The 21,664-nt window shown below is 43.2% G+C and overlaps 1 protein-coding gene across 5 annotated transcripts in view; it reads left to right on the forward strand.

Annotated features, from left to right (window-relative positions):
* dnaja1 (DnaJ heat shock protein family (Hsp40) member A1) overlaps positions 1–20,670 on the forward strand; it is a 45,784-nt gene extending 25,114 nt beyond the window's left edge. For 3 of the 5 annotated variants that reach the window (XM_055883421.1, XM_055883402.1, XM_055883412.1), the window contains exons 8-9: positions 1,722–1,822; positions 3,961–5,126. In XM_055883421.1, coding sequence (XP_055739396.1) covers positions 1,722–1,822; positions 3,961–4,188 — 329 coding nt within the window. In that variant the 3' untranslated portion in view covers positions 4,189–5,126. Of the gene's footprint in view, positions 1–1,479; positions 1,557–1,721; positions 1,823–3,960; positions 5,127–19,170 lie in introns of those variants that run through there. The other 2 variants (XM_055883429.1, XM_055883438.1) reach the window with 2 other exon arrangements.
* Positions 20,671–21,664: the final 994 nt, after the last annotated feature.

A 21,664-nucleotide genomic window follows, 5' to 3' on the forward strand; every position in this document is an offset into this window, starting at 1 on the left:
TAGGTCTAAGCAAATTCGCTTGGCACAGGAAGAAAGGAAAATGCTTTGCTACTCATGAGATGTGCTTCAAAGGTAGGATTAATATAGGCCTAATTTTAAGCCTTAACGATATAAAAAAAAAAATCTGGTGCTCCATTAACCTCCAATGTAAGTAAATGTAATCTACGTAATTCTTTATCATGAGGGCCATAAACAGTAACTAGTAATGCTGCATACTCAAAGGTTTATCTCACCTTTCTGGTAAATATTGCTATAAATTGTAGTTCATTTTTTATTTTACCTTTTTGTAGCTAGGCAAGTCAGTTAAGAACACATTCTTATTTTCAATGACTGCCTAGGAACAGTGGGTTAACTTCTTATGACTGCAGGGGCAGTATTGAGTAGCTTGGATGAAAGGTGCCCATAGTAAACTGCCTGCTCCTCAGTCCCAGTTGCTAATATATGCATATTATTATTCGTATTGGATAGAAAACACTCTGAAGTTCCTAAAACTGTTTGAATTATGTCTGTGAGTATAACAGAACTCATATGGCAGGCAAAAACCTGAGAAGTTCCACTTCCTGTTTGAATTGTTTCTGAGGTGGCAGATTTCAACCAAGCTGTCATTGAAATTACAGCGAGATATTGATGAGTTTTCACTTCCTACGGCTTCCACTAGATGTCAATAGAACTTTGTCTGATGACTAATGTGAAGGGGGGCCGAAGGAGACAGGAATTAGTAATCACTGCCATGAGGTGACCGCGCATTGAACACGCGCCTTCACATGAGGAGGACCTCCGTTCCACCGCTCTTCTGAAGTCAATCAAATTCTCCAGTTGGAACTTTATTCAAGATGTATGTTAACAACATTCTAAAGATTGATTCAGTACATCGTTTGACATGTTTCTACTGACTGTTACGGAACTTTTGGACATTGTCAAGTTAAAGTGGAGGCGCTTTGACTTTGGAACTGTTTACCAAAGGCGCTAACCAAAGTAGCTAATTGGACATAAATAACGGACATTATCGAACAAATCAAGCATTTATTGTGGACCTGGGATTCCTAGGACTGCATTTTGATGAAGTTCATCAAAGGTAAGAAAACATTTATGTATTTTCTGGTTTCTGTTGACCCCAACATGGCGGCTAATTTGGCTATTGTTCTGAGCTCCGTCGCAGATTATTGCATGGTTTGCTTTTTCCGTAAAGTTTTTTTTAAATCTGACACGGTGGTTGCATTAAGGAGAAGTGGATCTAAAATTCCATGTATAACACTTGTATTTTCATCAACATTTATGGTGACTATTTCTGTAAATTGATGTGGTATTGTGTATATTTGTCAATAACAGCTGGTGCACGAGGTCTTAATATCAAAGAAGTCTCGAGGTATTACTTGCCTGAGGTAGAGTACCTCATGATAAGCGGTAGACGACACTTTCTACCAAGAGTTTATCTATATTCATAGATTATAGTTTCTTAAAATATTTTTACCTTCGCAGGGGAATTGATCAAACCTGGCGTATTTTCATCAACATTTATGGTGACTATTTCTGTAAATTGATGTGGTATTGTGTATATTTGTCAATAACAGCTGGTGCACGAGGTCTTAATATCAAAGAAGTCTCGAGGTATTACTTGCCTGAGGTAGAGTACCTCATGATAAGCGGTAGACGACACTTTCTACCAAGAGTTTATCTATATTCATAGATTATAGTTTCTTAAAATATTTTTACCTTCGCAGGGGAATTGATCAAACCTGGCGACAAGAAGTGTGTCCTGAATGAGGGGATGCCCATGCACCGCCGGCCGTTTGAAAAGGGACGCCTCATTATCCTCTTTTCGGTATGTTCTGTAAAACACACACACACACCTTTCAATGTGTTCCACCATTCAGGACTTCATACTGTAGTTCAATAATTATCTTTGTATTTATTCTGAACAAAAATATAAACATAACATATAAAAGTGTTGGTCCCATGTTTCATGAGCTGAAATAAAAGTTCCCAGAAATGTTCCTAATGCACAAAAAGCTTGATTCTCTCACATGTGCACAAATTTGTTTACATTCCTGTTAGTGAGCATTTCTCCTTTACCATGATAATCCATCCATCCTGGCAGGTGTGACATGAAGCCTGATCATTACACAGGTGCACCTTGTGCTGGGGACAATATAAGGCCACTAAAATATGCAGTTTTGTCACAACACAATGCCACAGATTGGCATAGTGACTGCAGGGATGTTCACCAAAGCTGTTGCCAGAGAATTGAAAGTTATTTTCTATACCATAAGCCACCTACCTACGTCGTCGTAGAGTCTGCAGTACTACAACCGCAGACCAGGTGTATCCACACCAGCCCAGGACCACCTCATCTGGCTTCTTCACATGCGGAATCATCTGATACCAGCCACCCGGACAGCTGATGAAACTGGGTTTGCAGAACTAAGGAATTTCTGCACACACTGTCAGACCCTCTCGGGGAAGCTCATCTGCATGATCGTCGTTCTCACCGGGGTCTTGACCTGACTGCAGTTCGACGTCGTAACTGACTTCAGTGGGCAAATGTTCACCTTCAATCACCACTGGCACGCTGGAGATATGTGCTCTTCACAGATGAATCCCGGTTTCAACTGTACCGGGCAGATGGCAGACAGTGTGTATGTGTTGTGTGGGCAAGCGGTTTGCTGATGTCAACGTTGTGAACATAGTGCCCCATGGTGGCGGTAGGGTTATGGGATGGGAGGTCATAAGCTACGTACATCGAACACAATTGCATTTTATCGCTCACAATTTGAATGCATACTGTGATGAGATCCTGAGGCCCATTGTCCTGCCATTCATCTGCCGCCATCACCTCATGGGGCCATGCATTATGCTGAAACATGTTGCAAGAATTTGTACACAATTCCTGGAAGCTGAAAATGCCCGTTCTTCCATGGCCTGCATACTCACAGGACATGTCACACATTGAGCATATTTGAATGCTCCGGATCAACGTTTACAACAGCGCGTTCCAGTTCCCGCCAACATCCAGCAACTTCACACAGCCATTGAAGAGGAGTGGGACTACATTCCACTGGCCACAATCAACAGCCTGATCAACTGTATGCGGAGATGTCATGAGGCAAGTGGGGGTCACACCAGATACTGACTGGTTTTCTGATCCACGCCCCTACTTAATTATATTTTTTTCAGGTATCTGTATTTACAGTCATGTGAAATCTATATTTCTATGGACTGATTTCCTTATGAAATGAATGACGTTGTTGCGTTCATATTTTTGTGCTGTGTGTATATATTGGGAAATAGTGTCCTAATTCGGCCATGACCCCCACAGGACGGAGCACAATTGGCCCAGCGCCGTCCGGGGGAGGGTTTGGACGGTGGGGCTTGACTTGGCTCATCGTGTCCTAGCAACTCCTTGCACCTGCAAGCTGACTCCGGTCGAACAGTGTTTCCCCCGACACATTGGTGTGGCTGACATTCGGGTCAAGCAAACAGTGTGATAAGTAGGCGGCCAGGTGGGACATATATTTCGGAGGACGCGTGACTCGACCTTCACTTCTCCCAAGCCCGTTGAGGAGTTGCAGAGATAAGCCAAGGGATCTAATTCGGGGAGAAAATAGGGTCTGGTTAGTACTGGGATGGGAGACCATCTGGGAATACCAGGTTGCCGTAAGCAAAAAAAATATTAAGAAAGTAAATGGTGTCATTCATTCCCTCAGTTAAAATGTATTACATTGATTGACTGACTACTGCTGCAGACTACTGCTGTTTTATTAAACCACTGGCGACCTAGTCAACCATACCAACCTTATGACCCGTGGCCATTTTGTAGTGATTATGTAATTGACACTAAAGTCTGCACTGTGTAACTCATAATGTGTTTGCTTTACTGTTTCAGTTGGTTCTTAATTTCATGACATTTTTTAAAGAAAAAGTTACGACGTAGAAATGAAACCCATTTTCTTTTTGCCAAAGGTGGTATTCCCCGAGGCCAACTTCCTCCCCAAGCACAAGCTGGAGGAGCTAGAGCACTACCTTCCTGCCAAGAGGGAGGCGGAGCAGCCCGAGAGCATGGACGACGACCTTTACATATACGCCGACCTGGAGGACTGCGACCCGGCCAGAGTAAGACGCAGCCAATACCATTACATGGAAGAGGATGACTACCCGTCCGCTGGCGGGGTCCAGTGCCAGACCTCATAAGACCCCGTCACATCACTCCAACCCCAAAACCCCATGGTCCAGCCCCCTCTGGAAAAGTGCACAAACCGCATCTTACATTTTAATCTCTTACAATGCTAACTGTGGTGCCGAAGCGGTCCTTTGGGCTGGATACCTGGATCTACGTTCCAAGGTGACTCGGCTGTTTTTTAGTTGGATCGTGTGCCTGAATGGAGGAAATGGATTTCTGGTTAAGTTCCTTAGATGACCAGAAATGAAGATTCTGAGATTTTGGAAGCGCTATGGATGCTGTCACTGACTTTTTTTTTTTTTTTTTTTTTTTAATATAAAGTTTGATTTTTATGGTGTTTGATTTGTAAATTAGCAGGTTTTGAGCACCCTCTGTCTGCTTTGATGTCACGGTTACTACAGTTGGTGATTTTGTGGTGTCCAAAGGTCACGAGAGAAGATAGTTTGAAGCTATAATTCATGTTGCCTAATTGAATCCTCACAGCAAAGAACCATGTAGGCCTATTTCCATATTGTTCCATTTTAGAATAATTAAATGTTTTGTATGACACATCAGCATAGTTAGAAGATACTTGCCAATTATTATACCAACGTTTTTGTTTAATTCATTTTTAGTAATGATGCATGTTATCTACATTTCATAAAATGCATATTGACCTTTTGTGGTTCTTCATCTGTAGGATTCAATTGAATCCTATCTGCTGTAGTATTGTATACTTCGTTATGTTCAACTGATGATGAAAAAATAAGTTATTTACCCCATTTTTACTATCAAGAGTTGGTCTGTTTAATTCCTCCATTCTTCATGGGAATTAGTCCAACTGTAAATAAACTTTCCATAGACTTCTCAAGAAGTTCTGCTACTGGTATCTATGTGCTGTGACTGTCATAATTGTCTTGGGATTAAAATAAACTTAATGGCTAGTCTTCTACTGCCAAATTGAAATTAAGATCTTGAAGTCTCATACCTTTTACCTCAGTGAATGGTGTGCTTGTTGTGAAGCCAAAGGGTGCAATGTTCCTGCGTTTGGAGACCAAATTCACAGTGAACGCTGCATACAGTGCATTTTGAAAGTATTCAGACCCCTTGACTTCCACATTTTGTTACATTTACAGCCTTATTCTGAAATAGATTTTTTTTAAATCATCAATCTACACACAATAGCCCATAATGACAAGGCAAAAACAGGTTTAGACAAAACATTTTGAACTATCACATTTACATAAGTATTCAGACCCTTTTACTCAGTACTTTGTTGAAACACCTTTGGCAGTGATTACAGCCTTGAGCTTTCTTGGGTATGATGCTACAAGCTTGGCACACCTGTTTTTGGGGAGTTTCTCCCATTCCTCATTGCAGATCCTCTCAAGCTCTGTCTGGTTGGATGGAGAGCGTTTCTGCACAGTTCATTTCAGGTCTCCAGAGAAGTTAGGTTGGGTTCAAGTCCGGGCTCTGGCTGGGCCACTCAAGGACATTCAGAGACTTGTCCCGAAGTCACTCCTGCATTGTCTTGACTGTGTGCTTATGGTCGTCCTGTTGAGTCTTCAGCAGGTTTTCATCAAGGATCTCAGTACTTTGCTCCGTTCATCTTTCCCTCTCCTGACTAGTCTCCCAGTCCCTGCCGCTGAAAAACATCCCCACATGACGCTGTTACCACCATGCTTCACAGTAGGGATGGTGCCAGGTTTCTTCCAGGTGTGAGGCTTGGCATTCAGGCCAAAGAGTTCAATCTTGGTTTCATCAGACCAGAGAACCTTGTTTCTCATGGTCAGTCCTTTAGGTGCCTTTTGGCAAACTCCTCACAGGCTGGCATGTGCCTTTTACTGAGGAGTGGCTTCCGTCTTACCATAAAGGCCTGATTGGTGGAGTGCTGCAGAGATGGTTGTCCTTCTCGAACTCTGGAGCTCTGTCAGTGACCATCGGGTTTTTGATCACCTCCCTGACCAAGGCCCATCTCCCCCGATTGCTCAGTTTGGCCGGGTGGCCAGCTCTAGGAAGAGTCTTGGTGGTTCCAAACTTCTTCCATTTTAGAATGGAGGCCACTGTGTTCTTCGGGATATTCAATGCTGCAGACACTTTTGGTACCCTTCCCCAGATCTGTGCCTTGACACAATCCTGTCTCGTAGCTCTACAAATAATTAATTGGACCTCATGGCTTGGTTTTTGTTCTGACATGCACTGTCCTGGGATCTTTTACATAGACGTGTGTGCCTTTCCAAATCCGGTCCAATCAATTGAATTTACCACAGGTGGACTCCAAATTGTAGGAACATCTCAAGGATGATAAATGGAAACGAGGCACCTGAGCTCAATTTCGAGTTTCATAGCAAAGGGTCTGAATACTTTAAGGTATTTTTGGTTTTCAATACATTTGCAAACATTTCTGAAAACTTTTTTGCTTTGTCATTATGGGATGTTGTGTGTAGATTGAGAAATGTATTTAATCCATTTTAGAATAAGGCTGTAACTGTGGAAAAAGGTAAAGAGTCTGAATACTTTCCAAATGCACTGTCTCATCAGTCGGGCATGACCTTTACATGTCAATCGCATTATAATGCGGATCTTGCACGGTCCAGATTTAATCTAGGCCTAACTATCTATGACGACTGTTGGTACTGGAAGAACAACATTGTGAATATGGAAGAGAAAATAATTATTAAGTCTTGTCTGGTCCTAATACAACTGATCCAATAATTCCTCATGTTTCTCTAGTACTATGTCAAAGTACAAATTAAAGTAACTGATGCCCAAATATACGGAATTGAACAGGGGTGAGTAGTAGTGAGCACTGATAGCACAACTTTAAGGTATTTGTATCTCTCTACTCATTAGTTTACTTAAATAGCAGTCTTACCACATCTGTCTGTTTTATAAGTGTCCTTGTACACTTATAAATACAGGACAGAATAGATATTAACCTTTTGTCAATATGGGGGCGCTGTTTTCACTTTGTAAAAAATCGTTCAAGTTAAACTGCCTCGTACTCAATTCTTGCTCGTACAATATGCATATTATTATTACTATTGGATAGAAAACACTCTAGTTTCTAAAACCGTTTGAATTATATCTGTGAGTAAAACAGAACTCATTTTGCAGCAAACTTCCTGTCAGGAACTGAAAAATCTGAAAATCGGGGGCTCTGTTCCAGGGCCATCCTATTAATTTGCAATCTATGGGTTATTTGAAATCTATGTGTCTACATGCACTGCATACGCCTTCCACTAGATGTCAATAGGCAGTGAGAGGTGGAATGGGGTGTATAGCTTTATCTGAGGCCGAAATAAGACCTCTTGGAATGACGTGACCAGTCTTTTCATTGTTCAGCGTGGCGCGAAAAGGACCTCTGGATTGCGTTCTGAAAAGCTTTCGTTATAGACGTTAGATATATCCGGCTCTGATTTTATTTGATATATGTGTTAAAAACATCAAAGTAGTTATTTACAGTTATAGTTATAACTACACTGCTCAAAAAAATAAAGGGAACACTTAAACAACACAATGTAACTCCAAGTCAATCACACTTCTGTGAAATCAAACTGTCCACTTAGGAAGCAACACTGATTGACAATAAATTTCACATGCTGTTGTACAAATGGAATAGACAAAAGGTGGAAATTATAGGCAATTAGCAAGACACCCCCCAAAACAGGAGTGATTCTGCAGGTGGTGACCACTTCTCAGTTCCTATGCTTCCTGGCTGATGTTTTGGTCACTTTTGAATGCTGGCGGTGCTCTCACTCTAGTGGTAGCATGAGACGGAGTCTACAACCCACACAAGTGGCTCAGGTAGTGCAGTTCATCCAGGATGGCACATCAATGCGAACTGAGGCAAAAAGGTTTGCTGTGTCTGTCAGCGTAGTGTCCAGAGCATGCAGGCGCTACCAGGAGACAGGCCAGTACATCAGGAGACGTGGAGGAGGCCGTAGGAGGGCAACAACCCAGCAGCAGGACCGCTACCTCCGCCTTTGTGCAAGGAGGTGCACTGCCAGCGCCCTGCAAAATGACCTCCAGCAGGCCACAAATGTGCATGTGTCTGCTCAAACGGTCAGAAACAGACTCCATGAGGGTGGTATGAGGGCCCGACGTCCACAGGTGGGGGTTGTGCTTATAGCCCAACACCGTGCAGGACATTTGGCATTTGCCAGAGAACACCAAGATTAGCAAATTCGCCACTGGCGCCCTGTGCTCTTCACAGATGAAAGCAGGTTCACACTGAGCACATGTAACAGACGTGACAGAGTCTGGAGACGCCGTGGAGAACGTTCTGCTGCCTGCAACATCCTCCAGCATGATCGTTTTGGCGATGGGTCAGTCATGGTGTGGTGTGGCATTTCTTTGTGGGGCCGCACAGCCCTCCATGTGCTCGCCAGAGGTAGCCTGACTGCCATTAGGTACCGAGATGAGATCCTCAGACCCCTTGTGAGACCATATGCTGACACATTCACATTTGTGGCCTGCTGGAGGTCATTTTGCAGGGCTCTGGCCAGTGCACCTCCTTGCACTAAGGCGGAGGTACCGGTCCTGCTGCTGGGTTGTTGCCCTCCTACGGCCTCCTCCACGTCTCCTGATGTACTGGCCTGTCTCCTGGTAGCGCCTGCATGCTCTGGACACTACGCTGACAGACACAGCAAACCTTTTTGCCACAGTTCGCATTGATGTGCCATCCTGGATGAACTGCACTACCTGAGCCACTTGTGTGGGTTGTAGACTCCGTCTCATGCTACCACTAGAGTGAGAGCACCGCCAGCATTCAAAAGTGACCAAAACATCAGCCAGGAAGCATAGGAACTGAGAAGTGGTCTGTGGTCACCACCAGCAGAACCACTCCTTTATTGGGGGTGTCTTGCTAATTGCCTATAATTTCCACCTTTTGTCTATTCCATTTGAACAACAGCATGTGAAATGTATTGTCAATCAGTGTTGCTTCCTAAGTGGACAGTTTGATTTCACAGAAGTGTGATTGACTTGGAGTTACATTGTGTTGTTTAAGTGTTCCCTTTATTTTTGAGCAGTGTATTTCACATTGGTCTCTAGTTATTTTAGCTGCTTTGGTGAGATTTGTGATGGTGGCTGCAATGTAAAACTATGATTTATACCTGAAATATGCACATTTTTCGAACAAAACATATGCTATACAATAAATATGTTATAAGGCTGTCATCTGATGAAGTTGTTTCTTGGTTAGTGACTATTTATATCTTTATTTGGTCGAATTTGTGATAGCTACCTATGCGGTAAAAAAATGGTGGGAAAATATGCGGTTGAGTCTTTTGCTATCGTGGTTAGCTTATAGAAATACATATTGTGTTTTCGCTGTAAAACATTTTAAATATCGGAAATGATGGCTGGATTCACTAGATGTGTATCTTTCATCTGGTGTCGTGGACTTGTGATTTCATGATATTTAGATGCTAGTATTTACTTGTGGCGCTATGCTAGTAAGCTTTTTTTACTGATGAGGGTGCTCCCGGATCCGGGATGGTGACTCGTGAGAAGTTTTAAGCAAGGTTGCAAAATAAAACACACTTTATTTTGATTTAAGAAATCTGTTCCCAAGTATTATAGAGAGCTGTGATCGTATACAAATGTAAGCAAGGTTTGAAATTCTTTGTTTGGATTTTTTGCTGTCAATTTGGAGTCTCAAAATTATTAGTAATTATATTCCGGCCCCCCGACCATCCGCTCCAGAAATATCGGCCCGCGGCTGAATTTTGTTGATGATCCCTGATATCAAGTGTGCATTCTTGACATGTAAATCTACAAATGTCTGCAGCTGAGAAATATTCAAACTGCCTACATATTCTGGTGAAAGAAAACCAAAGAATTATGCTAGGCCATATGTATGATGCACTTCAAGAACTATCTGAATTGTCACTCGAGCTCCAAAAGAGACTGAACAATTATTACTGCACACAGGGAAGCGAGGGAATTCAGTGCAATGGCAGAGCAGCCAGGCCGACGGACACAACTCAGCTGGAGAGGGATTCAGGAGAACTCTCTCCAAGGCGTCAAACTGAATGGTGGAAGACCAAGCGACAGAGTTCTTAATCAGAGGGAATTTTTCAAGAGCTTGGCGAGGAACATGGAGGCTAGAGTGTCCTCTTAAGGAGGACGGGCAGTGGACAATACAGGATACAGCCAGTTCATAGAGAAGCTGAAGGTGCTTTGCCTGCAATACTGGCCGGAGGACGCAGTATGGAGAAACAGATAGCATCTCTCTACCAGCGGTTTGGCATTGACAGTCCACGTATGGTCATACTCATACGGGTCTACAGGGACACTAATGATAAAGGAGACATTCCAGATGCACTTAACCTGTCTGGCTCTGGCGTTCCGCCAGCGGAACTCCTCCCACATTCCACTGAAAAGGCAGAGCGCGAAATTCAAAAGATACTTTTTAGAAATATTTAACTTTCACACACTAACAAGTCCAATACAGCAAATGAAAGATACACATCTTGTGAATCCAGTCAACATGTCCGATTTTTAAAATGTTTTACAGCGAAAACACCACATATTTATGTTAGCTCACCACCAAATACAAAAAAGGACAGACATTTTTCACAGCAGAGGTAGCATGCACAAAGCCAACCTAACTAACCAAGAACCAACCAAACTAACCAAGAAACAACTTCATCAGATGACAGTCTAATAACATGTTATTCAATAAATCTATGTTTTGTTCGAAAAATGTGCATATTTCAGATATAAGTCATAGTTTATATTGCAGCTACAATCAGAAATTGCACCGGAAGCAGCCAGAATAATTACAGACACCAACGTCAAATACCTAAATACTCATCATAAAACATTTCTGAAAAATCGATGGTGTACAGCAAATTAAAGACAAACATCTTGTGAATCCAGCCAATATTTCCGATTTTAAGTGTTTTACAGCGAAAACACAATATAGCATTATATTAGCTTACTACAATAGCCTACCACACAACCGCATTCATTCATCAAGGCACGTTAGCGATAGCGAATAAACCAGCAAGATATATAATTTTTGACTAACCTTGATAAGCTTCATCAGATGACAGTCCTATAACATCAGGTTATACATACACTTATGTTTTGTTCGAAAATGTGCATATTTAGAGCTGAAATCAGTGGTTATACATTGTGCTAACGTAGCATCTTTTTCCCACAACGTCCGGATATTTTTCTGACACTTTTTCTGACACACATATTCTGACCAAATAACTATTCATAAACATAACTAAAAAATACATGTTGTATAGGAAATCATAGATACACTAGTTCTTAATGCAATCGGCGTGTTAGAATTCTAAAAATAACTTAATTACGACATCCAGCTTAGGTATAGCGAGAGAGTACCCAAAATCTGGGCGCAAACGACTAGTACAACATGTTCGACAGATATATGAAATAGCATCATAAAATGGGTCCTACTTTTGCTGATCTTCCATCAGAATGTTGTACAAGGGGTCCTTTGTCGGGAACAATCGTTGTTTGGTTTTAGAACGGCCTTTTTCCCTCTCGATTTAGCAAGCACACTTGCCAAGTGGCGCGAATCTCTCCATCGTCAACAAACTCAGAGAACGGAACACGGCAAAACTCCCGAAAAAAATTCAATAATCTGATTAAACTATATTGAAAAAACATACTTTACGATGATATTGTCACATGTATCAAATAAAATTAAAGCCAGAGATATTAGTCGTCCATAACGACAGCTTATCAGAAGGCAAATCCAGGTCCCTTCTCGCGCTCTCCAGAAAACAGGAAACTGGTGACACGTCATGCCAAGAGCTATTATTCGAGCCCAGATCAAGTTACACACTCAATTTCTTCTCTCACTGCTTGTCGACATATAGTGGAAGACGTATGAAGTGCATCTAAACTAATAAATATCAAGGACTTTAATAGGCAGCCCCTAGAATAGTGCATCGATTTCAGATCTTTCACTTCCTGTCAGGAAGTTTGCTGCAAAAAAAGTTCTGTTTTACTCACAGATATAATTCAAACAGTTTTAGAAACTAGAGAGTTTTCTATTCAATAGTAGTAATAATATGCATATTGTACGAGCAAGAATTGAGTATGAGGCCGTTTGAAATGGGCACCTTTTATCCAGGCTACTCAATAATGCCCCTGCAGCCCAAACAGGTTAAGGAGGCCATTCAGGGCCTGGATGATGCTCAGGTACAGGACACGCCTCTCAAAAAAGGTATCACATGGATATTTAACCCTCCCACTGGATCGCACCATGGTGGTATTTGGGAAAGACAGATAAGTACAATCAGAAAGGTTCTTAGTGCCATAATGCTTCAGCAGACACTGGATGATGAAGAGCTGACCCCTGTCCTGTGAAGTAGAGTCAATCAGTCAAATGTATTTATAAAGCCCTTCTTACATCAACTGGTCACAAAGTGCTGTACAGAAACCCATCCTAAAAGCCCCAACAGTAAGCAATGCAGGTGTAGAAGCACGGTGGCTCGGAAAAACTCTAGAAAGGCCAGAACCTAGGAAGAAACCTAGAGAGGAACCAGGTTATGAGGGGTGGCCAGTCCTCTTCTGGCTGTGCCGGGTGGAGATTATAACAGAACATGTTCAAATGTTTATAGATGACCAGCAGGGTCAAAATAATAATAATCACAGTGGTTGTTGAGGGTGCAACAGGTCAGCACCTCAGGAGTAAATGTCAGTTGGCTTTTCATAGCATCTCTACCGCTCCTTCTTGTCTCTAGAGGGTTCAAAACAGCAGGTCTGGGACAGGTAGCACGTCCGGTGACCAGGTCAAGGTTCCATAGCCGCAGGCAGAGCAGTTGAGACTGGAACAGCAGCACGGCCAGGTGGACTAGGGACAGACAGCAAGGAGTCATCAGGCTAGGTAGTCCTGAGGCATGGTCTTAGGGCTCAGGTCCTCCGAAAGAAAGAGAGAATTAGAGAGCATACTTAAATTCACACAGGACACCAGATAAGACCAGGAATATGACTTTCCCGAAACGGATCCAGTGTTTTGCCTTCCACCCAATACAATGGATCTGATCCCAGCCGGCGACCCTATGCGACGCCGTAAAAGGGGCAAACGTAGCGGTCTCCTGGTCAGGCTTCGGAGACGGGCACATCGCGCTCCACTCCCTAGCATACTACTCGCCAGTGTCCAGTCTCTTGACAACAAGGTTGATGAAATCCGAGCAAGGGTAACATTCCAGAGAGACAGAGATTGTAACGTTCTCTGCTTCACGGAAACATGGCTAACTCAAGAGACGCTAACGGAGTCGGTGCAGCCAGCTGGTTTCTTCACGCATCGCGCCGACAGAAACATACATCTTTCTGGTAAGAAGAGGGGCGGGGGGGTATGCCTTATAATTAACGAGACGTGGTGTGATCATAACAACATACAGGAACTCAAGTCATTCTGTTCACCTGATCTAGAACTCCTCACAATCAATTGTCGACCGCATTATCTACCAAGGGAATTCTCTTCGATTATAATCACAGCCGTATATATTCCCCCCCAAGCAGACACATCGATGGCCCTGAACGAACTTTATCTGACTCTTTGTAAACTGGAAACCACACACCCTGAGGCTGCATTCATCGTAGCTGGGGATTTTAACAAGGCCGATCTGAAAACTAAATTCTATCAGCATATCGATTGTGCTACCAGGGCTGGTAAAACCTTGGATCATTGTCATACTAACTTCCACGACGCATATAAGGCCCTCCCCCGCCCTCCTTTCGGAAAAGCTGACCACGACTCCATTTTGTTGCTTCCAACCTACAAACAGAAACTAAAACAACAAGCTCCCTCGCTCAGGTCTGTTCAACGCTGGTCCGACCAATCTGATTCCACGCTTCAAGACTGCTTCGATCACGCGGATTGGAATATGTTCCGCATTGCGTCCAACAACAACATTGACGAATATGCTGATTCGGTGAGCGAGTTCATTAGAAAGTGCATTGACGATGTCGTAACCACAGCAACGATTAAAACATTCCCAAACCAGAAACCGTGGATTGACGGCAGCATTCACGTGAAACTGAAAGTGCGAACCACTGCTTTTAACCAGGGCAAGGTGACCGGAAACATGACCGAATACAAACAGTGTAGCTATTCTCTCCGCAAGGCAATCAAACTAGCCAAGTCCCAGTACAGAGACAAAATAGAGTCGCAATTCAACAGCTCAGACACAAGAGGTATGTGGCAGGGTCTACAGTCAATCACGGATTACAAAAAGAAAACCAGCCCCGTCGCGGACCAGGATGTCTTGCTCCCAGACAGGCTAAATAACTTTTTTGCTCGCTTTGAGGACAATACAGTGCCACTGACACGGCCCGCTACCAAAACCTGCGGGCTCTCCTTCACTGCAGCCGAGGTGAGTAAAACATTTAAACGTGTTAACCCTCGCAAGGCTGCAGGCCCAGACGGCATTCCCAGCCGCGTCCTCAGAGCATGCGCAGACCAGCTGGCTGGTGTGTTTACGGACATATTCAATCAATCCTTATCCGAGTCTGCTGTTCCCACATGCTTCAAGAGGGCAACCATTGTTCCTGTTCCCAAGAAAGCTAAGGTAACTGAGCTAAATGACTACCGCCCCGTAGCACTCACTTCCGTCATCATGAAGTGCTTCGAGAGACTAGTCAAGGACCATATCACCTCCACCCTACCTGACACCGTAGACCCACTCCAATTTGCTTACCGACCCAATTGGTCCACAGACGACGCAATCACACTGCACACTGCCCTAACCCATCTGGACAGGAGGAATACCTATGTGAGAATGCTGTTCATCGACTACAGCTCAGCATTTAACACCATAGTACCCTCCAAACTCGTCATCAAGCTCGAGAACCTGGATCTCAACCCCGCCCTGTGCAACTGGGTCCTGGACTTCCTGACGGGCCGCCCCCAGGTGGTGAGGGTAGGTAACAACATCTCCACCCCGCTGATCCTCAACACCGGGGCCCCACAAGGGTGCGTTCTGAGCCCTCTCCTGTACTCCCTGTTCACCCACGACTGCGTGGCCATGCACGCCTCCAACTCAATCATCAAGTTTGCGAATGACACTAGTGGTAGGCTTGATTACCAACAACGACGAGACGGCCTACAGGGAGGAGGTGAGGGCCCTCGGAGTGTGGTGTCAGGAAAATAACCTCACACTCAACGTCAACAAAACAAAGGAGATGATTGTGGACTTCAGGAAACAGCAGAGGGAGCACCCTCCTATCCACATCGACGGGTCAGTAGTGGAGAAGGTGGAAAGTTAAGTTCCTCGGTGTACACATCACGGACAAACTGAATTTGTCCACCCACACAGACAGCGTTGTGAAGAAGGCGCAGCAGTGCCTCTTCAACCTCAGGAGGCTGAAGAAATTCGGCTTGTCACCAAAAGCACGCACAAACTTCTACAGATGCACAATCGAGAGCATCCTGTCGGGCTGTATCACCGCCTGGTACGGCAACTGCTCCGCCCACAGCCGTAAGGCTCTCCAGAGGGTAGTGAGGTCTGCACAACGCATCACCGGGGGCAAACTACCTGCCCTCCAGGACACCTACACCACCCGATGTCACAGGAAGGCCATAAAGATCATCAAGGACAACAACCACCCAAGCCACTGCTTGTTCACCCCGCTATCATCCAGAAGGCGAGGTCAGTACAGGTGCATCAAAGCAGGGACCGAGAGACTGAAAAACAGCTTCTATCTCAAGGCCATCAGACTGTTAAACAGCCACCACTAACATTTAGCGGCCGCTGCCAACATACTGACTCAACTCCAGCCACTTTAATAATGGGAATTGATGGAAATTATGTAAAAATGTACCACAGGCCACTTTAAACAATGCCACTTAATATAATGTTTACATACCCTACATTACTCATCTCATATGTATATACTGTACACTATACCATCTACTGCATCTTGCCTATGCCGTTCTGTACCATCACTCATTCATATGTATATACTGTACACTATACCATCTACTGCATCTTGCCTATGCCGTTCTGTACCATCACTCATTCATATATCTTCATGTACATATTCTTTATCCCTTTACACTTGTGTGTATAAGGTAGTAGTTGTGGAATTGTTAGGTTAGATTACTTGTTGGTTAATACTGCATTGCCGGAACTAGAAGCACAAGCATTTCGCTACACTCGCATTAACATCTGCTAACCATGTGTATGTGACAAATAAAATTTAATTTGATTTGAATTTGCAAATAAATTCATAAAAAATCCTACAATGTAATTTTCTGGAGAAAAAAAAATCTCATTTTGTCTGTCATAGTTGAAGTGTGCCTACGATGAAATTACAGGCCTCTCATCTTTTTAATTGGGAGAACTTGCACAATTGGTGGCTGACTAAATACTTTTTTGCCCCACTGTATATGTATATATACTATAAATACACACGTTAAAATACAAAAACAGTCATGGCAAGCACAAATAAATCATCACAAATCACCCAGAAAAACAGTTACATTCCTCCACAAATACAGTGCATTCGGAAAGTATTCAGACCCCAGCCTAATTCTAAAATGGATTAAGTAGTTTTTTTCCCTCATCCATCTCCACACAATACCCCATAATGACAAAGCGAAAACAGATAAGTTTTTTGCAAATGTATTTCAAATAAAAACCAGAAATATCACATTTACATAAGTATTCAGACCCTTTACTCTGTACTTTGTTCAAGCAATTACAGCCTCAAGTCTTAGGTATGACGCTACAAATACATAACTGTATTTGGGGAGTTTCTCCCATTCCTCTCTGAAGATCCTCTCAAGCTCTATCGCTGCACAGCTATTTTTAGATCTCTCTAGAGATGTTCAATCGGCGTTCAAGTCCGGGCTCTGGCAGAGCCACTCAAGGATATTCAGAGACTTGTCCCGAAACGACTCCTGCATTGTCTTGGCTGTGTGCTTAGGGTCATTGTCCTGTTGGAGGGTGAACCTTCGCCCCAGTCTGAGGTCCTGAGTGCTCTGGAGCAGGTTACCATCAAGGATCTCTCTGTACGCTCCGTTCATCTTTCCCTCGATCCTGACAAGTTTCCCAGTCCCTGCCGCTGAAAAACATCCCCACAGCATGATGCCACCACCATGCTTCATCGTAGGGATGGTACCAGGTTTCCTCCAGACGTGATACTTGGCATTCACCAGATAATCTTGTTTTTTGGGGAACTCCAAGCGGGCTATCATGTGCATTCCACTGAGGAGTGGCTTCCGTCTGGCCACTCTACACTAAAGGCCTGATCGGTGGAGTGCTACAGAGATGGTTGTCCTTCTGGAAGGTTCTCCCATCTCCACAGAGGAACTCTGGGGCTCTGTTAGAGTGACTATCGGGTTCTTGGTCATCTCCCTTTTCCTCCGATTGCTCAGTTTGGCCGAGTGACCAGCTCTCAGAAAAGTATTGGTGGTTCCAAACTTCTTCCATTTAAGAGTGATGGAGGCCACTGTGTTCTTGGGGACCTTCAATGCTGCAGAATTTTTTTGGTACCCTTCCCCAGATCTGTACCTTGACACAATCCTGTCTCGGACCTCTACGAACAATTCCTTCGACCTCATGGCTTGGTTTTTGCTCTGACATGCACTGTCAACTGTGGCACTTATATAGACAAGTGTGTGCCTTGTCAAATCATTTGACTTTTCTACAGGTGGACTCCAATCAAGTTGTAGAAAGATCTCAAGGATGATCAATGGAAACAGGATGAACCTGAGCTCAATTTCGAGTCTCATAGCAAAGGGTCTGAATACTTATGTAAATAAGATGTTTTTTATTTTTATTACATTTGCAAAAATGTCTAAACCTGTTTTCGCTTCATCATTATGGGGTATTGTGTATAGATTGACGAGAAAAAAAATGTAATTGATCAATTTTAGAATAAGGCTGTAACGTAACAAAATGTGGAAATAGGGAAGGGTTCTGAATACTTTCCGAATGCAGTGTATATCGATAAACTCAGCTCACAAAACTGATTGGGGTATTCATTCAGACACGCACCTCTTTCACACCGGAGCTAGTCCCCAGACAGCTCTCATTCATTCACTACTTAATAGTAATAATATCTCTTATTATATACATTTCAATCCTCTTATTATCCCATTTCAATCAGATTATGATCCCAATTTCTATGCTCGTATTATCCCAAATTTCAATCCTTTGCTGAACTCAGTTTACCACTTATTATCCAAATTTCAATCAGCTTAATATCCAAATTTGAAGCCATTTATTATCCAAATTTCAATCAGCTTAACAAGTCCTTTCCACATTCACACAACTCTCACATCCACATTAACTAAGTACTATTCCCAAACACAGTCACTAATATCCCTTATTACTCCGTGTGCATCTTCAACAATTATCTTGTCATTACTTCCTATACACCATATGCATCTTCCTATACATATAAAATAGCACCACATGCTCAATAACACCTCGTGCTATTAGTAGTGGCTGCAGATCAAATAAATGCCTACAGACAGCTGTCAGCGGGGCTTTCCCATTGTACCATTACTTGCCCTCGTTCTAATCTTCCCTATAAGACTAGAGCCTCCATAGTATCTAGTCTCTATAGAGTCCATAGTCCCTTCAGCATCCATAGTCCCTCAGCATCTATAGTCTCAATAGTTTATTATATATTCATAGATGCTATAGACTGTATAGTCTTTCCACATACGTATAAAATAACATTTCGTTGTCACATCTGCTCCTGCAACCCCCTCTACTGCTCATCCTGTGTCATCTTGACCTGCCGCCACTCCCCCAGTACTCTCTCCCTCGCCCTCTCTGTGTGTGTGCGTGGTTGTGCGGGTGGAGACAGGTGTGCTGGAGTCAGAGCAGATCCCCACCAGCTGCAACCTGTTCCATAGTCAAGACCTCTAAAAATACTCAGCCCTGCCACTTCCAGATCTTAATCTCTGCTCAGTCAGTCTACGTTTCTAGCCGTTTGTTACTATTCAGATCCTGTTATGCTGTTGTGCCTGTTTTCCTTGCCTGACACTGTTTTCATCTCCGCTACAGTTCTGCCCGTTCTGACTCTGGTCCCTGTCTCCAGTCCCACGTCTCGTCATCCTGCTGCTCTGTCCTGGATTCCCCACTCTACTACTCCCTTGGATTCCCCTCCGGACCTGCTTACCCTGTCTCAACGCCTCTCCCTCCAGCTTTAGCCTCCACACCTGGTTTCCAGCAACACGCCCGAGCTTCCCCTGACCTGCACTCCATCTCCCCCTTGTGTTTCAATAAATACCTTGGTTACTTTATCCCAGTCTGAGTGGGTTCCCCTGTTCCACTCTGCGTAACATTCATGCTCAATAATACCTTGTGCTATTACTTGACTTAAGACTAGTGATACCTTTTTATGTTTAGTTGTATTATTTACTTAAATATACTTACTGAAATTCAGTTGCTGTGTCCCTCAATTGTTCATGGATAAAGTTATTGGAAGTGTTCTTCATTTTTTCCCTATGTTTCTTCCTAAGAAAAAAGGTAAGAAGAAAGCAGATTCTTGGAAATAATGTTTTAGGATTTCTTCTTGGAAATGTACTTAACTTTAGGACAGCTAAACACTTGTCTTGAGACAAATGGATACTTCTGTAACTATGAACATTTTGTTGCGCCACAGACAGTTGGCTACCGGATTTTTAAATACAGCAAGAAAACAAATTAAACACACATTATCTAGCTATTACAATATTCTAGAAGTTTTAAATAGCTACCGCCATCTCATCAATTTGCAAAGAACTTGGCTAACTTAGCTGAAGTTAACGTTGTTATAGAGTGATAAATGATGCTGGCCCATCAAACCAATAGGTGGCGCTATCACCAGTCCTAGATTGGTAACCGTTCTGTGAACAATAGAGATAGTTGAGTATTGGTTTCCATGATAGATAGTGGTGGTAAATCAGTTCCTAATAAATGACAAGTAAAGATTACACCCTGTATTTGTAAGAGATACCATTGTAAATAACACAAGCATATTGCTATTACATTGTTATAACTAACTTCTTTCTTAAACAAGGTTCTCTCACATACTCACAAGCAGAAACTGAGACACACACACACCAGAGACAGATGGCTGACACAGAACATTCATAAACACTGATAAGGCAGGGAAGGCCTTGAGCAAGAGTGCTTGGGTCTGCATCCCACGAAATAATGAGACACACACATAACCAAGGACTGAGGGCTGACGTAAATCTTTCATAAACACAGATAAGACAGGAACATCTACGCACACACAAAAACTCCTCTTCAGTCTGAACATTTTTGAAGACAAAGAACTCTACTCAGAGCCAATGGGACAGTGATACTAGCCTGAAGGAGACCTCGCCCTACTCATCAGAACCAACCAGAGGACCAGAACTTCCAGACTCAACCTACTTTCTGTGCTGTATAAAATGACTATGTATTTCTGTTATCTGGGCTCTGTCTGCAGGTTCATTACGAGCTGAATGAACGAGTCCATGCATGTTTGTATCAGATATCTTTACCTCTGAATAAAACTGCTTTTTATTATATGAATATCCACCCTGTCCAGAGTCTCTACTTCGTCTCAGTTCTCCAGTAAACTTGTGTCATCAACATGTCCTCCAATTATATGTTGGTCTATTCAAGATACTACATTTGGCGACGAGGAAAAATCAGAAGAAGTTTTCGGTGAGACGACAGAGTTTTCTGAGTTATGAGTGGAGAAACTACCGTGAGTGAATATTAGCACGCTAGTTAGCTAGGAAAGGCTAAGCTAAGTAAGTGAGAGCTATCGACGTGGGGAAGCTAGCAAATACTTCGCCCTCTCTTTGACAGCAGTGACTAGACGATGGACAGGATGGCAGGCACAGTAGGATCGGTGGCACCATCTGACAACAAGACTCAGTTGTAGGAAGAATATTGCGAAATTCTCAAAAAAATTGTTGCAAATGAGATCGCCGACACGGCACAGAAAAGGGCCATTCTACTGAGCTGTGTGGGCGCGCAAACCTACATCTTGATGAGGAATTTACTGAGCCCGGCAAAGCCAGGAGAGAAATGATTGGAGGACTTGGTGAGTCTACTGAAAACACATTTCAATCCTAAACGGAGTGAAATAGTACAAAGGTGAAAATTCAACTCAAGACATAGGAAACCAGAGAGAAGTGTTATTGAATATGTGGTGTAGCTAAGGAAGCTAGCACAGGACTGTAACTATGGAGACACCCTCACAGTGATGCTACGTGACAGATTAGTATGTGGGATAGATGATGATAAGATACAGCGGAGCCTTTTATCTGAGGAGTTTGACATTTTACACAGCGCTAAGTAAAGCGCAGGCCATTGAAGCAGCCAACAAGAACATGAAGGATTTGAACTGCCTGAGCGACCTCTACAGGAACTGTTAAAGAAACATGAGGAAGTGTTCAAGGATGAGTTGGGTACGTTGAAAGGATTCACAGCAAAGATATATGTATCAAGTGATGCCACACCCCGTTTCTTCAGAGGTCAGTATTAAGGGTCGACCGATTAATCGGAATGGGCGATT

Source organism: Salvelinus fontinalis, chromosome 2 (genome assembly GCF_029448725.1).
Source record: "Salvelinus fontinalis isolate EN_2023a chromosome 2, ASM2944872v1, whole genome shotgun sequence".
In the NCBI taxonomy this organism is placed as follows: Eukaryota; Metazoa; Chordata; class Actinopteri; order Salmoniformes; family Salmonidae; genus Salvelinus; species Salvelinus fontinalis.